The sequence below is a fragment of the Babylonia areolata genome, chromosome 8 (genome assembly GCF_041734735.1).
Source record: "Babylonia areolata isolate BAREFJ2019XMU chromosome 8, ASM4173473v1, whole genome shotgun sequence".
NCBI lineage: Eukaryota > Metazoa > Mollusca > Gastropoda > Neogastropoda > Buccinidae > Babylonia > Babylonia areolata.
Window position 1 is genome coordinate 22,392,439 of NC_134883.1, and position 20,515 is coordinate 22,412,953.

The window sequence follows — 20,515 nt, forward strand, 5'->3', positions numbered from 1 at the left end:
TACTTCCTGTATTTATCTTAAAAAAAAAAAAAAAACACTATAATTTTTGGGCATACTGTTGCCAAATTATTCATTAAAAATCCAGCAAAGAATTTTGGTATGATTGAAGAACTATTGATTATGAAATTCAGTTATGTTGTTAACAGTTGATTGTGAACACTTTTAAGTTGAAATAGATATCAGCACCTTGTGGATTGACTGGAAAGGGGATATGTGCATATATGAGGTATTTACCAAACCTCTCTGTAGATTTTGGATTCATAGAAAAGTCATTCCATATATATTTCTTATTTCCAGAGTTACCCTGCCAGTGCTACCACTCTGCACTTTGAGTTCTATGTGGAACACAAAGATGAAAAATCATCCAAAAAGGTGTGTGGTGTGTGTTTTGAATGGAATACAGAATCATTTGTACAGTGCAAATGAATTTAAGCATTATTAAGTATCCAGATACACCACATAATAAAGAAAATGTCTGAAGTAAATGAGAACATTGCTTTTTATTTAGAAAATTGATGGTATTCTGAAAGTAGAGGGGGGATATCTTCTTCTAAGCTGTCCTTGATGGTGGTCCGAACTGTGATGCAACATATTTTTGTCTATTTTCGTAAAATTTGAAGGTACCATGTAATAATAATAATAATAATAATTATGTTCATTTATATTGTGCCTTTTCTCTCTGAGAGCTCAGGGCACTTTACATGCAAGAAAAATATTACAAGTTACATAAAACATTCATAACCACTCTCAAAACCCCTTGCCCCCTCCTCCTACACACACACTCTCCCTTTCCCACTCTTCACACATCCAAAGTGAGCTGACATGGATATTGTTGGAGAACAAGGAGAGAGTGCTTATCGATAGGTTTTCAAAAGATGAGTTTTTAGTGATGAGTGAAAAGCAGAAATAGTATGTGGCAGTGCGTGTGTGTGTGTGTGTGAACTTGGGGACTGATCGTGACGTATTTGGTTCTTGATTTTCATATTTCAGAGTTCAAATGCAGTGCAGAGTATACACATGGAGAACCTAGATCGCTCAGAGAAGCTGCCTACACAAATTATGGAGGAGCTGATGGAGAACTTCTCTGTACCTTCCAACAAACAGGTCAGTTCTTAGCACCCTTTCAACCTGTTCATTTGCCTCTAGGACAGTGTCTTAGCACTTATTTCAGAGCTGTCTCTTGTCTCTTTGCTTGCTTTTATCTTGTTTTTTCATATTTCCTGCTGAATTTGTTGTCTGGGTGTGGGTTAGAATTAACTCCTGTTACTAAAGTGACAAACATACACATTTATTCATTCAGGTGTAAGCTGTCTTGTTTACCTTACATTTTGGTTGAAACAAATAATGTTTTTGAAGGTCTCATTGTGTCATTACACTTTGCGCACTGAATCCATCTTGAGAGATCGCCCAAATTATGCTTTCAAAAGAGCTGCATCATTGGTGTTTGAGCAAAGGAGGATAAACCACAACCGACTTCAGGGGCTTTCGTTTCAAGATGGCTTTGAAAAGGAGGTTGCACAGATCAGACTTTGAATAAGAATTCGCCTTTGAAAAAGAAATAGAAACCAAAAAAAAAACCCACAAAAAAACCAGGACTCAGAGTCTGAGCTTTGCTTGGACATGAAGCAGAATGATTTAATTCTCACTTTCTTTTTTGAATCCTTTATTCTTTTTGTTTCGAAAGAAATTTTTAACAGGTCAACAGAGTGAGTCAGTGTGATCAGTTTGGCTTGGTACTCAAGAGTTGGTTTTTGGTTATAAACTGTGTCAGAAGAGGGCGCTCAAGGCATGCACAGGGGAGGTAACCTTTAAGGGGGAGGTAACTAGCCACATGTACTTTCGTTTTGTCACCTTCTCAGGGGTAGTAGTTTGCACAGGACTGGAAATCAGACCCTTGCTGGAGTCTTCACCAGTAGGTCACGGTAAGTACGTTAAAATAAACGTAATTTTGGGAAGAAAATTTCCTATTTGGATAGGTGAAAGCAGTTTTTTTTTTCTTTTTTGTGGGTGCAATAATTGTGTTGGTATTTCTTTAAAAAAAATATGCTTGATTTTCTTTGGTATAAAAACACACATGCACCCTCCCTCCCCTCAAGATAGCAACATGGCACGTTGGGGGGAAATGTAAATTATTATTTAATTACACATACTTAACCGTGACCCACTAGTGCAGACTCCGGCAGGGGTCTGACATTCCTGTCCTGTGCAAACTACTATCCGCCTGTGCGGAGAAAACGAAAGTAGTTACGGCCGATAACCTTCCGGAAGTAGGTAAACTCCCCTTTGCCCCCCTGACTAGTGGGTTGTTTTTTTTCCGGCAGCCATCATGACTCCTGTTCCTGTGCTCTTCATACGGATAAGTTTTTTTTGTATTTTCTGTCTGTCGATTCTCTGGCGTTCTTGTTTATTTAGCTTGATTGAGCGATCGCGCTAAAATTAAGGCGCGATTGCAATCGATTCGCTGACACTCTGGGCCCTCTACTGCTGGCCCTCTCAACAACGCCAACCCGCCGCCTTCTCCACTTCCTCCGCTCCCTCCGGTCGACTCCAGACCTCCACCACCTCCTACACTAACATAATCCCTTTTTACCTTTTAAAATGGTTGTCAACATCACTCTTCTCATTGTCTTGGCATGGTAGCCATATATTTGTTGTTCTTTCCCATTTTCTTCCTTTCCTTTACTTGCTTTCTGTGTGGTGTGTGTAACTGGGAGTGTGATTAAATGCAAGTGTGCAGATCTTTGATATATTCAACATTAAATGCACATTACTATTATTTTTATTATTACTAACTTTAAACATTTTTTTTAATATTTTTTTTACATTGCCTGTGTAGGTGCTGCTGTACACGCACATACGTCTGGCTCATCTCTTCCCCTGCTACAGTGCCAGGATACAGTGTGTGCAGGCTCGGTTACAGGCCATTTCTATTTTAGGTAAGTTGGGGATGGGTTTTTCTCTCATCTTTTTGGTTGGGCATTGTAGTTAAAAGCTGATTGATAGTTTAACAACATGATGACTTTAGTGTTATGTATGATTAAAAAAAGGATGTTAGTTATTGTTAGCCACTAGGCTGCCTATATGACGAGATAACTCGTCAGCGCAAGCATGTATGCTTGTATGTAGTTAAAAGCTGATTGATAGTTTAACATGATGACTTTAGTGTTATGTATGATTAAAAAAAGGATGTTAGTTATTGTTAGCCACTGGGCTGCCTATATGACGAGATAACTCGTAATTGAAATATTCTGACTTTTCCCGGGTTTGCATTGTGTTTGTTGACAAAAATGCTGATAGCTTTAGCTTGGGGAATCTTTCTAGATTCTATTCATAGCTAGAAACCCCATCTACATCATGCAGCAGTCCTTTATTTGAACGATTTGGTTGCTCACTCAACAAAATGTCGGACATCGTGCACAAAACATGCTATTATGGTGCACTAAATCAACCAGGATTGCTTTCTTCAGCTGATGCTCAGAAAAAAACTGAAGCATAAATTTGAAGACAGTGATGAACTTTTATCAGATGATTTGATAGAAAATAAAAGGAGCAATGAAGAGGCTGGCCAAGGTATGCCTATCAGTGAGTGATGCCAGCTGCACAGCTGTAGCAGTCAACAGAAAGTGACAATTATTAGCAGGACACAGTGTGAGCAATTTTTTTTTTTGGCACTCAGCCAATGCGGTCTGATGAGAACTGGATAAAGTGACTGAGAGGGATGAAGAGGAGCCCCCTTTCTTTGGAATCAACATCCTTGGCCTCTCCATCACTCATCTTTGCTGCAATCTTTCAAATACAGTCGGAAGACCCACCTTTTCCCATCCTGATTAATTCTCAACAGCTCATCCCTTTCCAGTATGAACTAAAATGAGTTTATATGACTGAGTGCGTTTTGATAGTTTCATAATTTGTTGGTAGTATTTTTGATTGTGTGCTATGACTTGTGTGTGTGTGCGTGTGCTTGTATGTGGGTGTGTGTGTGTGTGTGTGTGTGAATAATTTTTATGATGTTTGGTGTCTCGTATTCAATTTTTCCTTTATGATATTTACATATGTGTTCTATTTCTAAGCGCCTAGGGCTTATTTTCAAGATTTGGTGTAAATGCTCATAATAATAATAATAATGATGTTATCACTTGGAGAAGTCAGAGTGCATTGTGTATGTCTCTTTTTTTAATTTTATTGTGGTTGTTCTAGTATAATTTATGTGTGCAGGTATTATTCATATGTCCAGAAAATATATTTTAGTGAAAGTTACCTCAGTAATGTTTGTAAGGAACAAGTTGAAAATGTGACAAAAAAACAAAACATTTCAAAATAACAGCATGTCACTGAAAACATATGATTGGAAAACATCATGTGTTTCGGATTCTTTTTTCATTTACCTTTCAGAATATATGTACTTTTATGGGTCTTTCTTCAGTAACAAAGAGCATATAATTTTTTGAAAATATATACCTGTTCTTTGTGGGAAAAAACCCAGGCAGATAGATTTCACTTAAATCTTATTTCCCTGGCAGCGAAAGGGTTAATAGACAGGGAGCTACAACTACTACATCCAAAGCAGATAATCTGTAGTAGTAATTTTTCTTTATGCACACATGTACTGTCTTTGGTTTTCTTTAAAAAAGGCGTTTTTTTATTTTATAAGAGGACTATTAAACCAAAAACAGGATTGTTTATCTTGGCACTTTTACTAAGGATCATGTACATTTCAGATCCTTGGCATAATGTCTTGTTCAGAACCAATTGCCACACTTAGAATAGCTATAACTCTAAACAGTCAGAGGCAAGTACTTGAATTTACCTTGTATGAATTGATGTATCGCAATGTATTGTCTTTTCAATTAGTTTTGTTTGAAGAAGAAAAAAAAATGTATTAATTGCAGTTTATGCCAATGCCATACAAGACAACCTGAATGTGATATTGTACCCTGGACTGATTGAAGAACTGGTGGACATCATTGAGATCCCTGACAACAGTCTGGTGGTGAGTTGTATTGCATCATAGAAGTTTTCTTTAAAACGTTAGAAACATGTTTATGAAATGTGGTTGTAAACATGGATTGAAATTCATTGTGAATCAAAACAAATTGTCCACAATTTCTCAGTTGCAAGTGGGTATTCACAGTGTTGGCATTTCTTAAATTATTTGTATTTCATGTGGGAATGTATTGTTATTAGAGCATTTGAGTTCTGAAATTATGAGGTCTCTACTCATTACTGTTACACAGAGGGAAGGTTTGAGGAGGTTTTTGGAGAAACAAGTAGTTTTCATAAATGGAATATTTTGTAAACATGGATTGAAATTCATTGTGAATCAAAACAAATTGTCCACAATTTCTCAGTTGCAAGTGGGTATTCACAGTGTTGGCATTTCTTAAATTATTTGTATTTCATGTGGGAATGTATTGTTATTAGAGCATTTGAGTTCTGAAATTATGAGGTCTCTACTCATTACTGTTACACAGAGGGAAGGTTTGAGGAGGTTTTTGGAGAAACAAGTAGTTTTCATAAATGGAATATTTTGTGAATTTTGAAAAGGGTTCCAAGTTGAAATTAAATGATTAATTATCTTTTAGGTTGGTGATAAAAGTATTCAAAATTTAAAAAAGATCAGATTGGTTTAGAGAATTTTGGGAATTCTCAAAGGAAAATGCTGTATGAGTCTCAACAAACAGCTATCATTTAGTCAGTTCCTCTGTATTATTTTTGCATTGTGATCATTAGAACATTTATTTGAATCATGGTCTGGGTTGTTTAAGAATGGTTTCTTTGCATTGTAATCTTGACAAAGTTAGGATTAAAACTTTTATTTTTGTTAGATTTTTGAAGGTCCACTTAGTTTACTCCCAGCTCCCTTGAAGTTGTTTGAATAATGTGTGGGCGTTCCATAAGGACAGACAGGTCATTCTCACAAGCCACAGTAACCTTGACTTCCATTCATACTCTCTTTGGGGTATGGGTCTTTGATATCTCTGCTTGTAAAGTTTCATCTGAATTTGCTGGTGGTTAAATGTGCTAAAATGCTAAAAACATTTCTTGACATTGTGACGTGGATCATGGCTGGGGCCAGAGTGATCCATTATTTGCAGATTTTATTATTTATTCGCTGGTTCAAAGGGTGATTTGCTGAAAACAACAAACAAACAAAAAACAACAACATTGAACAGACAGACATAACGAATGTTATGGTCTAGACAGATTACTGGTCACATGATTTGTACGTAATCTTGTTATGGTTCTTATAACTGGAAAAATCAATTTGAGCATGAAGTGACATAACTTTTTATCAGTTCAACATTGTAGATGTTTCCTGTTTAAGTGATAAGTTTCTGCTGATTACATTATTTAAATGAGGTTTGTGCTGCTGCAGATTGAGAATATTGTGTCTGCTGGCTTTTTGTATGCATGTGTATGTCACAGTTGGCATAATGTGCAGGTGTATTTGATTCTGATTGATGTGTGTTTTGCAGGAGATCAAGTCAGCAGCTCTCAGAACACTTACGTCGATCATACACATTGACAGGAATCCCAAGTATGTTTTGCTTCTTTAACAGTCAGAATAATGGGAACAAAAAAGGTGTGATTTTAAGAATAATTATATTTTACTGGGACTGCCATATTGTAATATGATTATTTGTTGTTATTATGCAGGCTGCTCTCAGGTATTTTTTAAATGAAATTTGGGAGTGGAGGTTGGGGGGAAAACCTATTACTTAAACCACAGAGGATGCCAGTTGATAGGAAAATTGTTGTATTTTTCAAATGATTTAGTTTGGAAGTTACCCAGACATTTAAGCCTGTTTAGAAATTATATACATATTTAAAATTGATGTGAATGTATCAGGTTTGTGTAGACTCAGTGGTTGATGGAATACAGTGATTGTTGCTGTGTATAGACTATAACTGGTTGAGGGGAGGATGATGGCAAAAAAAAAAAAAAAAGAAAAAAAAAAAGAAAGAAAATAAAGAAGTATCTGTAGGAATGTTGTTTGCAGGCTGGTGAACATCATCGACTCGACAGGGGCTGCCTCCTACCATGGCTTTCTGCCTGTGCTGGTCCGAACCTGCATTCAGCACATGATAGGTCAGTTCTCTTTTCTTTCTGACTCTGTCTGTCTTATTTCATCAGTTCTGCTCATGTTTGGCATCATGTTTGGTCCAATTGCTTGGTCTAATTTGAATATTAGCTTGATCAAATAATTTTCTACTGTTGTTTTTATGGTAATTTAAAATTTCCCTTTGTCTGAGATAGTTCTAGTGGAGGAAGAAAGAGAAAAATACAGAATGATGGAAAAGAAAGAAAGGGGGAGAAGTGATTTTTTTGTTCTTCAAGTGGTTTGTCATGATGCTGTAACTACACAGTTTTACGTCTCAGTTTTTCACACATCCACCAAAGAAGTATCACACATTTTGTTGCCCAACAAACTGATGAGATAGAGTCTTGAATGACACTAACCTCGCATGTACTGTGTGCAGATCAAGAACTGGAACCTTTCCCTCAGCAGTATGCCACAGCCCTCTTCTCTTTCCTGTATCATCTGGCCAGCTATGAGAATGGTGAGTGCTCAGAGAAAGACAAATGCTGTGAGAGCTGTGTGTGGTTTGGAAAGGGTTATTGCTGTGGGAATGGTGATTGTTCTTGGGACGCTGAGAGCTCTGATGGCAGTTACTACTGTCATTAAGGAATAGTCTTTTGATTTCGTTTTCTGGTTTCCTTGTTTTCATCAATTTTTGCTTGAACATGAAATGCAGTATTTACCAGTATGAAGATCATCTACAAAAGAGATTATAGCTGAAGGGAGAAACCATTGGAGGAAGAACTGGAAATGATGTGGCAGACATCAGGTAGACAGTAGATAATGGAAGTGTAGTTGTTTTGGCAATAATGGGAAGGTAGGGTTTGGGAGAGGGGTGCAGAGTGGAAGTGGTGCTATTGATATAAAAAAATTCTTTATTGCGACAGGGGTTGAAGCTTTGGTGGCATGCGGCATGATGGAGGCTCTGCTCAAAGTCATCAACTGGTACTCTGAGGGTCAGGAACACATTACGGTAAGTGAAATCAGACAGAGGGGGAAATGGCAGAAAACCCGTATTGTGTTAACTCTTTATAAATATGGTATCGTTCTGTGAAAGTATGAGAAATTAGACTGTATACATAATCTTTTTGGTCATGCTGTTTCTACCTTATGTCCCATACATATCTGAATAGTGCAAACTTATGTGGTTTGTGATGTTCAAGATCATAGAAGGAAATAGTTTGCACGTGAGATTTTTTTTGCCTGAAATCGCAATCCCTATATGTTGAATTTTTATTCACGATATTAAGTATTCAGTCCTTGACGTTTGTGGTGATTCCATTTTGGAGAATCTGGCTCCATTCAGGAAGGTACCTATTAGGTTGTGGGATGACTGATATATGTCCATTGTATGACTCATTGTTATGTGTGCATTTTCAGTTTGTGACGCGAGCAGTACGTGTGATTGATTTGATCACAAACATGGACATGGCAGCATTCCAAGCTCATGGTGGCCTCCAGGCTTTCATCAATCGACTGGAAGTAAGCAAATATAAATCTATGTTTGTATTTGGCTTCCCAGTGTGAGTCTGCTTATGCTTGATTTTTCACAAGAAATAAGCCATAAGGGGAGAAGGTTATATCATAGTTACTTACGATTTTTAAATTGAGGAATGAGCCATCAGGAGAGGGGATTCTATAAAAGTTGCTTATTATTTTGAATTCGGGGGGGGGGACCATATGGGGAGAAATTTTATAAAAGTTGCTTATGAATTTAGATTCAGGAATAATCCATAAGAGATTATTTTAAGGTTGCTTTTGATTTTAAAATCTTGAATAAAACATAAGTGGAGAAGATGGTATTGAAGTTTTAAATTTAGGAACAATCCATAAGGGGAGAGTATTTTGCAAGAGTTGCATAAGATTTCTGATTGGCAAGTTTTAAAATTCTACTTACTGACATAGCACAGTCAACATGCTATGCTCACTGACTATGTTGCAGCATGAGGTGAACTTATGTCGGAGGGAGCAACCATTTGTGGTGCGCCCCCAGAATCGTGTGCAAAGCGTGGATTCCAATCCCGAGTCACCTCCAGCTCCTGTGGAAATGGAGACCAATCAGAGCGGAGAACGCAGCACTGCTGAAGCTGTACCCACTACCTCTTCCTCCACTTCCAATGCCGGCTCCTCTGTTGATTGTGAGGAACCCAGAACTGGTAGGTGGCCTGTGATATTTGTCAAAACAGTACTGGCTTATGTGTCTGAGGTTTTTGTACACTTATGTTCCGCAGTTCTGTACCATGTATTTGGGGTGGTGGGTGGTGGGGGCTGTCTTTGATTGTTTGCACTCTTCTCTTTTATTATTATTTTTCGTAAGAAAAAAAAAATGATTCTAAACTTTTGACTTAAAAATTTTTTTTTATGCTTTGCAACATGAAATAAAGGCACCATACCGTGATCCACTAGTGCAGACCCCGGCAGGGAGTCCGATTCCTGTCCTTTGCAAACTACTATCTGCCTATGCAGAGAAAATGAAAGTGGCTAAGGCTGGTAACCTCCCGGAAGTAGCTTACCTCCCCTCTGTATTGCTGACTGGCTTCCTCTTTTTCCAGCAGCCATCTTGACTCCTGATCTGTGCTCTTCATACAGCTAAGTTTTTTCGTATTTCTGTCTGTCTGTCGGTTCTTTGACACTCGTGTTTTGTGTCTGACAAGAACTTGTAACAGGTCACAAACTTTCTTACCTTGTTTAGGCAATCGAGCTAAAATTAGGGCGCAATCGCAGTCGTAAGAGCCCTCTACCTCAGGTTCTCTCAACAACAGGTACAGGTACAGGTACAGGTACATTATTTGGGGCAGAAATTAAGCCTTGCAGCCTTTCCACGCGTCCTCCACTCCCTCTGGTCGACCCCAGACCACTACCACCTCCTACACCTCCTCCGGTGTCATCTCTGGGTTTGTTTACCCACACAAAGGTCCGTTGTGCTGTTTCCTTTTTTGACTCGATCAATTCGCGTCCGCACTCAGCGTTCCTGCCAGTCGGCAGTGCACTAGTCGCCCTCCTCTGTCTCTTTCCCCATGCCCAAAATTTCAATGACTGAGTGTGTGTTCCCAATGGGGAACCAACACAGACATATGTCCACCGCTCTGCACACTCTATCCAATATGTTTTTTTTCTGTGACGGTGGCCGGACAACATATCCGCGCCCTGCATGTGGCATGCCATGACCGCCTTGCGTCCAGTGGCGACCGTGGTGAGTCAGGATGCCCTCCCTCTAGGTAGGGAAGAAGGTGGACCACTAGGGGACACACACGCCCATACATGTGCGCACCTCCTTTGTCCCAAACATCCAATTCAAGGGAGGCAACTTGCGCTTCGGCACCCCTGCCAGTGATCACCGTGCTTACCTCTTTTGCGCCTGCACTGCCCCTTGCCCACAGAGCAGGTGCGTGCTTAGCCCATTGAACTTCGGCAGGGCTGGTTTCTTCTGTCCCACCGCCTAACTCTGCTGTTACCCAGACTAATATTGGCACTTCCACATCGGAGTGTTTCTTTATAACTCGAACCTGCCACTTGGCAGTGCTTGGGCCGATCTTATCTATCCCTTTATCCGTTAACACACAAAATCTGACGGTCGGTCCTCTCGCAGGAGCTATTTGTGTGGTTGGACCGCCATTCCACTACAGGGGGATGCACATCCCATGGCAAGCCGACAGACTTGTCACCCCCTCGTTCACGATGCCCATAACACTGGCTTACGGCACCGTCGTGCCACATGCCCCGACTGTCTCGCATCCGATGGCAACCGATTTGGGTAGGGATGCCCACGGCACTAAGGGACGTTATAATTATTCCTCTTGCGGCTGTATTCACCTGTGATGGTTACGGTGGCATTGAACCACGGACTCCCACACGTGGCATGACAATCCTCCCTCTGCGGCGAGGAAACGTCACACCAGGGGATATGTGCTTTAAAGGCACCATCCTTTTCGCCGACTATCAGTGCCAAGGGAGGCAACTCCGCATTTGTAATCCAGGCGGTTAGCGATGTAGTTAATTCCCTTCTGCTTACACAGCAGGAATAGATCCATGACTGGCCTCTGGCCCTGTGTGGTACGCTTGAATTATGGAATGGAGCCATGAGGGGCAGTTGGGTCAGAATGGCTGTTGATCTGCTGTACTAGCCATTGGAGGGCACGAGTCAGCATGAGTAAAACAGGAAACGGCTGTTGTGTGCTTGAGGTATGAAGGTGGCCACCAAGGAGGTTCTGCTGAAATGTAAGGAAGCCAGACGGATGTGACGTCTTTTGAGGCAACCGTGTGCCTGAAAGACATGGTGCTTGCTGCTACAATAACAGCAAAGTCATCCTCAGACAGGCCCTTGGCTGAAGAATGAGGCTCTGTAAACACCTCAGCTAGTGTCCCAGTGGCAAAACAGTACTTGTAGGCAGGGGACCTGCCAGAGTATCAACCTTTCTGTGAGAAGCCCCTGTGGGGGGATGGTCACTGTGTTGGGCGATAGGGGAAACAGGAGGTGACCCTGTGAATGAGGGGCCTGCATGAGGAGTTAATTAGGGGCTGCCCGTAGTGCGGAGAGTGAAAACACTGGAGAGAGAGGGAACAAGCATCACAATAGGGACGATGCCAGCTTAAAAAAAAGTGTAGGCCGGTATTGTGTGCTGCCACCTGGCTAATGGCCTTTGTTGCAGCAGGATCTGTTGGAGAAGTGCATGCAGAGATTGCCCCTCTGTAACCACAGCAGTGGTTGTGTCATAATTGAAAAGGGTCGGGCAAGGAAGACCAGGTGGGGAAGTCATTTTCCAACACCAGTGGTTTGAGGAGTTGATGTGGCCTTCATGTTCAAGCAGGATGGCGGGCCAAACTAACTGACCAAAAAGCGGTGGCTGCTGTGCTGGTACGAGAGGGCATAAAGGTGTGCCTCTGTGGCCAGCAAACAATTCGTTGTGCTGTGGGAGAATCATTCCCCTTGATCAACATGCCTTTCCTCTTAAGCATTGGGAAACGCAGTTTTTACCCAGGCTTTCTGCTACCGGTGAGGAGTGGGAGGGATGGACCTGGGGTTGAGCAAGTCAGAAGTGTACCCCATGCCGAGCATGGGGCCTGATTGTCTCCTGCCCAGTAGGCAGTCTTTAGGCCTGATAAAACTTGGAAGACAAAGACTGACATCCATTAATGGAAGGGCCAGCAGGGATGAATATCCCATGTGAAACTGATCACAATGACATTAGTGCAAAGCTAGCGTTGTTCTAGGCAGTCTTTAGGCCTGATAAACTAGGAAGGAGAAGACCGACATCCATGAATGACAGGGCCAGCTTCCTGGAAGTAGAGCCCATGTGAAACATATCACAACCACAGCAGTGCAAAGCCAGGGTTGTTCTAGGCAGTCTTTGGGCCTGATAAAACTTGGAAGGTGAAGACCGACATCCGATTCCATCAATGGCATGGCCAGCTAGGGAGTAATGGACATGTGAAACATCACAGCCACAGCAGTGTGAAGCTGGGGTTGTACTAGGTAGTTTTTAGGCATGATAAAACTTGAGAGACGAAGACCAACATCCATCAGTGGCAGGGCCAGCTAGGATGTAGGTCCCTTGTGAAGCTTTTAACACAACCACAGTGGTGGAAACCCAGGGTTGTTGTAGGCAAAGGAGTTAAACTGCCTTGCACCAAGAGAGGGCATCCTTAGCCCTGTAGGTGAGAAAGGAGTGTGTGGGGGTCCCTAAGGACCAGCCACTACAGATATGTGAAGGGAGCATACATTCAGGCTTGAATGAGGCAGTTTTGTCTGTGAGTGCAGTCGTCCTCCGAAAGCAAGGAAGGGATATATTTATGAAAATAAATACATATATGTACAAAGGGATATATATAAACTTCCATCAGTTCAAGTGATGATGTCAGGAATATGACGATGACAATAGATTGAGGCACAAGAAATAAACAGCTGTACAAACATACATGTAGCAGGCACAGATATACCCAAGTCTGCACAAGTGGGTCTTGGTAAGTGTGTTAGATAAACGTAATTTTAGGAAAAAAAATCCTTTTTCATTTGTACAGCTTGGATGTGTTTTGATGGCAGGTGTGCAGTGTTTTCCCCAGAGGGCAGCTCTGCTCAAGTCCATGCTCAACTTCCTGAAGAAGGCCATACCTGACAATGCTTTCACAGAGAGCATCAGGCACTGTGAGTTGGCTGATGATATAGTATCCATGTTTCATGGACATGCCAGCATTGGGTAGTCTTGCCTTCTCTTACTGATGATGAAAATATATTTAAGCTGTGGCCATGGTTATTTTGGATATATTTGGAAACAAATCCCTTGCACACATCTTAATTGATTTAAAAAAAATATTCCATTCTTTGTTTTCTTGTTTTTTCTTACAAAAAAATGTTAAACTTAAAATGTTTTTCTGTGTTGATACTAATACATTATAGGAAGCAGCTTATTGCATTCACATGGACAGTTCTTTTATCTACGCAGAATAGTATGATTGTTTTTGGTTTTTATGTTTAAGCAAGTATAAGACAGTAAATGTGATTCAATTTAGTTCATTAACAGATGTAAAGCAGTCAAAAGCTGGTACATGCCTTTATAAATATATATATATATATATATATATATATATATATATTTATTTATTTTTTTAAAGAGAGGCACAATTATTTAGAATTGAAAATTAAGAAAGGACGTTTACTTTCCTGCATTGAAGTTAAAATGTTTGTGGAGGAAAGACGACAGGAATGAATGAATTTGATATTAAAGTGGTGATGAAAGCAGTTTGTTCTTCAGTGATGGATGGCTCGCTGCCTCGCTCCTTGAAGCATATCATCAGCAATGCAGAGTACTACGGTCCCTCACTCTTCTTGCTGGGTGAGTCGCATCCTGTGCCTTTCTGTTTGTGTAGACAGAAAATACAAAAAAAAACTTAGCCGTATGAAGAGCACAGGAACAGGAGTCATTATGGCTGCCAGAAAAAAAGGGCGCTAGTCAGGGGGGCAGAGGGGAGGTTACCTACTTCCGGGAGGTTATCGGCTGTAGCTACTTTAGTTTTCTCCGCATAGGCGGATAGTAGTTTGTACAGGACAGGAATGTCAGACCCCTGCTGGAGTCTGCACTAGTGGGTCATGGTAAGTATGTTACTTAAATGTAATTTTAGATAGAAAATTTCCTTTCTTTTACTGTCTTAGAAAAAAAATTGACCGGGCGGAGGTGTGTGTGTGTGTGTGAAAAAAATTGACCGGGCGGAGGTGTGTGTGTGTGTGTGAGAGAGAGGTTGGGAATGTGGTGCAGAGATAGGAAGAAGTAGGCGTTTGGTGTTTTTTTGGTTTAAAAAAATTATTTTTCACTTTACTTTTTCAAATTATCTTTGGGCAAATAACAGGTAAGGAAACAAAACATGCACTCAGCCAGCCCAGATAAAAGTGTCGCATACTTAAGTATGTGTATGTCTTCTAAAAAGTGTGAGAATTTTCCATACTGGTCGTTATGTTATAAATGTAATAAATTTCTTTTAGCCATAATACTCATTTACCAGTCAGATGATAGTTTCCCTAAATCTGACATGTTTGAACAATTTGTCTTTTCACTGAAGCTTCTTTTTTCTTAAGGTACACTTGTGTTGATTTAATGTGCTCTTGTTTGTTGACTTTCAGCAACAGACGTGGTGACAGTGTATGTGTTTCAAGAACCGTCACTTCTCTCTTCGCTCCAGGACAAGGGCCTGACGGATGTTGTGTTGCATGCCTTGCTCATTAAAGATGTAAGAGTTTTTGCGCATATCCCAATGATCACCCGTGTCTGAGATAGATAAAAAAGAAAAGAAATAAGGAACAAAATAAAGATCTCGTGAGACCCAGTTCATGCCAGAGGATCAAAGAGCTATTTTCAAGCTCAGTTGTATTGATAAAAAAAAAAAGAATCATTCATGTCACATATCAAGTGAAAAAATTGAACCTATTACAAATGTTCCTCAGGCCTACAGTTGATCCAACAGAATGTGTCTCTGGCTTAAAGTTAAACCAACAGAACAATCTTTGTATCTTTATCCTTGAAATTATATTGACAGTATTTCTAACAAACACACACACAGACATGGATGCACACACACACACACACACACACACACGTGGGAGAGAGAGAGAGAGAATTGGGAAGTTCTAGAATTGATTGACAGTTGTGAAAAAAATAGATGCAGAATGTGATTTTAATTTCCCATTGCAAAACATGTTCAATACTTAGTTTGATTAATGTACAGCCCTGCTTTTTTGATGAGTATGTTAAAAAATATGAAATGCTCAAATGATTTTATAGCAAAGATAGTGCCACCCTCCTTATTTATGTCATGAACCAAAAAAAAATGATTTTAAGAAAGAAAAAAAGGATATGAAAAATATTTGATAAAGTATGGATAAAATACTGAAGAAAAATAAAATCTGGTACTTCTTTTTGTTTATGATTCCAAGAATACAGAAGTACATTGCCAGTTCAATGTTCACTATGCAGGTTCCTGCCACCAGAGAAGTGCTGGCCTCTTTGCCCAATGTGTTCAGTGCTCTGTGTCTGAATGCCCGGGGTCTGGAGGCTTTCGTGGCTTGTCGGCCCTTTGACCGTCTCTTCAAGGTACTGCTGTCTCCAGATTACCTGCCAGCTATGAGGAGACGTCGAAGTGCTGATCCTTTTGGTGAGTTTCATGCTTACATTAATGTGTATGTGTGAGATAAACTTAAATGTCATTTAGAAGAAAAACAATCACACTCTTATGGAAAGAGCCAGGTGTGATTTAAAAAGAAAAAGGGGATGGAGGGAGGGGGACAACAACTGATAAACAAAAAGGAACCAACAACAAAACAAAAAAATCAAGTGTATAGATGTTGCTGTTTGACATAAGCAGTGACGGGCGCAATAGCCGAGTGGTTAAAGCGTTGGACTTTCAATCTGAGGGTCCCGGGTTCAAATCTCGGTGATGGCGCCTGGTGGGTAAAGGGTGGAGATTTTTCCGATCTCCCAAGTCAAAATATGTGCAGACCTGCCAGTGCCTGAACCCCCTTCGTGTGTATACGCAAGCAGAAGATCAAATACGCACATTAAAGATCCTGTAATCCATGTCGGCGTTCGATGGGTTATGGAAACAAGAACATACCCAGCATACACCCCCCGAAAGCGGAGTATGGCTGCCTACATGGCAGGGTAAAAACGGTCATACACGTGAAAGCCCACTTGTGTACATACGAGTGAACATGGGAGTTGCAGCCCACGAACGCAGAAGAAGAAGACATAAGCAGTAGCTGCTGGGTTTGTGATGTAGAGAGAAGCACTGGTTTCATGGAGTTGAAAATTTTCAAAATTTAACCACATGTACCAAAGCAGTTATCATGCGCTGATGACTGGTTGGGGATGTGTATTCAAACACTGTCAGATGCCATGCAGTGATTTTTCAGTTTGTGACCTGTTGCTACACAGTAACACTGTATTGATTACTGTGGACTTAATTGGGAAAGCCAGGTTCACATTGTTGAGTGCCATAGCCTATGAATATGTCATTGAATATAGAAATAATGGTGTGGGTGAGACATGATACAGGGTACTTATTTCACTACACATACTGTACCGTGACCTACTAGTGCAAACTCCGGTAGGGAGTCCAATTCCTGGTACTTATTTTTTGTGGTTGCATATACATTTTTATGTATTTTGGCTGTTTTATGTATAATTATAGAATCTTTCCCAGATAGGGAAAAAATCCTTTAGTGAGAAATGGTGGAATGGTCCACACCATAGACATTGAAGGAGTATTTGATGTGTATTTGATGTAACATGATTGTAATTATGCCCAATTTTATCTGGACAATACCCTTTGCGCCCTCAATCCCCTTCCCCCACATTATATTGTGTTTTTGTAGTTTGACACTTTTTGTGTTCTGATGGTCACTGTTTGGATGTGTTTCCCCTTGGTATATATTTGTGAGTTTTTAAATTAAAAGAAAAGGCGCGCTGAAAGTGTTAGATGTTTAACAGTAAATTTCTGCTCATTTAGAATTGTGTTTGTGTGACCTGGGTATTGATCCTTGGGAACAGGGCATTCTCTGCTTTTGCCTTTTGAATTGAAAGGAAATATTGTAAAGTGATTAAGGAAGGAATCTTTTCAAGTTGTGTAGTTACATGTTTAGCCACCAAACATCCAGGTGACACTGCAAGTAACCTTGGCAACGCCATGGACGAGCTGATGCGGCACCAGCCATCTCTGCGCACGGATGCTACAAAGGCCATCATCAAGGTGGGTTTGCTGATTTTCTCCATTCTTTGTTGTGAAGGCAATTTGTTCTTAGAAAGGACGAGCCAGACTTAATTTCTTATTGTAAGCTATCTTGGAGATTCGCCTTTGTAAATGCTAGAAGGTCAGAAGTGTCTTGCTTTTCCAGTGTTAATAATAGAACATCAAACATATTTTGTACAGAAAAGTTAAGTCCAGTTTACACAATTTCTTCTCTGTGATGACTGAACAAGCACGTATCTGAATCTTTGTGTGGAAGAAAGATGCTGAGAGAAGTTGTTGTGAAGAAGCATTCCTTGTGCAGTAGATAACGTAAACAATTGTAGAGATTATTCTGAATTGGCAGTGCTTTTAGAATTCTATTTTATACAAATAACATCTTGAGTAAAAGGTGCTATGGTTTGAAAATGTCAGTGATCTGATAGCATATTTTACTGTTGATGTTTGTTATTCACTTAAGTTTTAAAATGCCTTCTGTCTGTGAGCATTTTTTTTATCTCTTGGTGTTATTCAGATATGGTTTTTCATTATGGTTTGGGGTCTATTGGCTTGGGTATAGTCACAAGTGCATGGGAAGATGCATCTGGACACTAAAAGCATTGTTATTGTTGTCATTATATGATTCTTGATTGCATTGTAGTTTTACTGTTAAGATTATTTTTGACTGTTATTCATTCTTTGATTTTAATTGATCTTTTCAGTTACAAAAGAATCGACATGTCTCTTAGTTGTATAATTATGTTGTGTTTTATTGTGAGCAGTGTACATGACCACATGTTAATTTCTCTAATGAGAAAGAAAAGTATTATTGACTCAACATGCTGTGAACATCTTTGGTGTTGTGAATCTTGAGTCTTGTTTATTAACAGCAAACAAAGAACCTGCAATGTACGATTGATCCCAATTTTTTGTTGTGTGTTTTCAGCTGCTGGAGGAAATCTGCTCCATGGGGCAGGATCCCAAGTACATCTGCCAGAAACAGCAGCCAAAGACAGAACAGTCCACCACCTCCCCCCGCTCACCCCAGCCCGTGGATGGAGGATCCTCCGAGGAGGAGGAGGAAGAGGAGGATTTGCCTGCAGCCTCCTCTTCCAACCAGGCAGCCTCTTCGGCAGGAGCTGCTGCAGCTCCTGCTGCTGCTGCCACCCCCGCCCCAGCTGTCAGCAGTGCCAGTGCCAAATCCGCTTCACAGGAATCTATGCAGTAAGGGGTTTTTCTTGGCCTATGGTTCTCGTCGGTGTGGTGTATTAGCTTTGTCTTTTTCAGGGGAATGAATAACACACACATATGCACCCACATTCACATACACACACACACACCACACCACACCACACCACACCACTCAGTGTAACAGATTTTGGTTGTCCAAGGTGGTTATGTTACAATTTTTGGCACTTAACTGGCACAATTTCTTCTCTGTGATGACTGTACAAGCACGTATCTGAATCTTGTGTGGAGAAAAGTTTCTGAGAGAAGTATTGTGAAGAGGTGTTCGTTGTGCACAAGAGCCTGATCTAAACAATTTTAAAAACTGCTGCAAATTGAAATACTCTGGAATAGGATTTTTTCTTCACACCACACATCCTTTTTATCTGTTAACTCAGGCTGTAAGTGAAACTCTAATTTTCTTGACGATGGGAATAGAGGAGAAGTGACATCATTCTTTGTTCATTCCTTCTCTATTGCTTTTCTTACTGGAATGGCTTTTTCGAGCAACTAGAATAAATCAGCTCTAACTTCTGCATACTTTGCATATGTTCCTTTTTGAAATAAAACTGATTCAAATGATCTTTGGGAGAGAGTACAAAAAACTACACACTTTGTGTCTTATTCATGTCAAACAAATTGATGAGTCGGTGAATAGATATGTTAGTAATTATAAAAAAAAACTATGAAAACAAGAGTTTATAATTAGTTCATTTTATTTATTTATTTCAATTTTTTTCCAGTTTGTTAAATCAGTACATGAATTCATAAATAATTTATTTATTTTTAAGTTTGTTTTATTTATTTTTCAGTTCATTGTTTACAATGTTGGTTAGGGGGAAAGTCTTCTCCATGATGGCTGAACAAGCACGTATCTAAAGACATGTCATGTTGAAAATACAGACTGAGAGAAGATCTTTGTGATTGTTTTTGTGTTTATGTGAATCAGTATGTGTAATGAGAAAAGAGCATTGAGTTACGATACTGAAAACTGAAAATTCTGTCACTGTTTTTTGTTGTTGTTGGCCTGTTTTTGCGGAATGATCTTTTAACCTCTTGTGCCCCTGGATGGAAATTTCTGTCCCCTTCCAGTGTGCAAAAAAAAAAAAAGTGCATCTGCATTGTTGTAGGAATCTTCCTATCATAAAATGATTCAATTCGTGTGAAATTGTGTTGTATTTCTCTTTTTGTCTGTGTGAAATTCTGGTTGCTCTCCCCAGGGAGAGCGTGTAGCTGCACTACAGCGCCACCCATTTTTTTTGTATTTTTTCCTGCGTGCAGTTTTATTTGTTTTTCCTATTGAAGTGAATTTTTCTAGATTTTTGCCAGGAACAACCCTTTTGTTGCCGTGTTTTCTTTTACGTGCGCTAAGTGCATGCTGCACACGGGACCTCGGTTGATCATCTCATTCGAATGACTAGTGTCCAGACCACCACTCGAGGTCTAGTGGAAGGGGAGAAAATATCGGTGGTTGAGCTGTGATGCAAACCAGCACGCTCAGATTCTCTCACTCATTACCTCTTGGCCATCACTCCTGTTGGATTGAGTGTTCATTTAACTTTCAGAAAAGTATCAGCTGTATATAATTTCTTTGAAATGTTTAAATGCTTAAAAAAAAGCACCCATAGTGAGTAGTTGTCACTGAGCCTAACATACGCTTGGCACTGAAAGGGTTAAAGGATTTTCTTCCTGGAGTGGAATGGGCAATTCGAGATCCATTTTTGTTCTGTGATAAATGTGTGTGGAGAGAAAATTGTACATTGTGGATGTTATTTCCAGTCTTAACAAGAAAGGTTCTGTTGACAGATCGAAAGCATCACATGACAGGCAGTCAATACCACTTATGGAGTATGTCTTGAATGTGGTGAGTAATTATATTGTCTGTTGTTCTCTTCTGGTATGTTACAGGGCCTTCAGTATCATACCTTGTTGATGAAATGCACACCAAACCATTTTTAGACCCCATATGGTGCATTTATCACATCCATGAATTGTTT

General features: G+C 40.0%; 1 protein-coding gene across 6 annotated transcripts in view; it reads left to right on the top strand.

Moving 5' to 3' along the window:
• LOC143284656 (E3 ubiquitin-protein ligase HUWE1-like) overlaps window positions 1-20,515 on the top strand; it is a 108,045-nt gene that overhangs the window by 18,112 nt on the left and 69,418 nt on the right. For 5 of the 6 annotated variants that reach the window (XM_076591557.1, XM_076591562.1, XM_076591560.1 and 2 more), the window contains exons 8-24: window positions 298-372; window positions 991-1,104; window positions 2,837-2,936; window positions 4,890-4,990; window positions 6,477-6,538; window positions 7,002-7,090; window positions 7,483-7,563; window positions 7,970-8,055; window positions 8,463-8,564; window positions 9,025-9,238; window positions 13,123-13,224; window positions 13,832-13,912; window positions 14,695-14,801; window positions 15,545-15,722; window positions 17,209-17,315; window positions 18,238-18,515; window positions 20,325-20,382. In XM_076591557.1, coding sequence (XP_076447672.1) covers window positions 298-372; window positions 991-1,104; window positions 2,837-2,936; window positions 4,890-4,990; window positions 6,477-6,538; window positions 7,002-7,090; window positions 7,483-7,563; window positions 7,970-8,055; window positions 8,463-8,564; window positions 9,025-9,238; window positions 13,123-13,224; window positions 13,832-13,912; window positions 14,695-14,801; window positions 15,545-15,722; window positions 17,209-17,315; window positions 18,238-18,515; window positions 20,325-20,382 — 1,935 coding nt within the window. The remainder of the gene's footprint in view (window positions 1-297; window positions 373-990; window positions 1,105-2,836; window positions 2,937-4,889; window positions 4,991-6,476; window positions 6,539-7,001; window positions 7,091-7,482; window positions 7,564-7,969; window positions 8,056-8,462; window positions 8,565-9,024; window positions 9,239-13,122; window positions 13,225-13,831; window positions 13,913-14,694; window positions 14,802-15,544; window positions 15,723-17,208; window positions 17,316-18,237; window positions 18,516-20,324; window positions 20,383-20,515) is intronic. The other variant, XM_076591558.1, reaches the window with a different exon arrangement.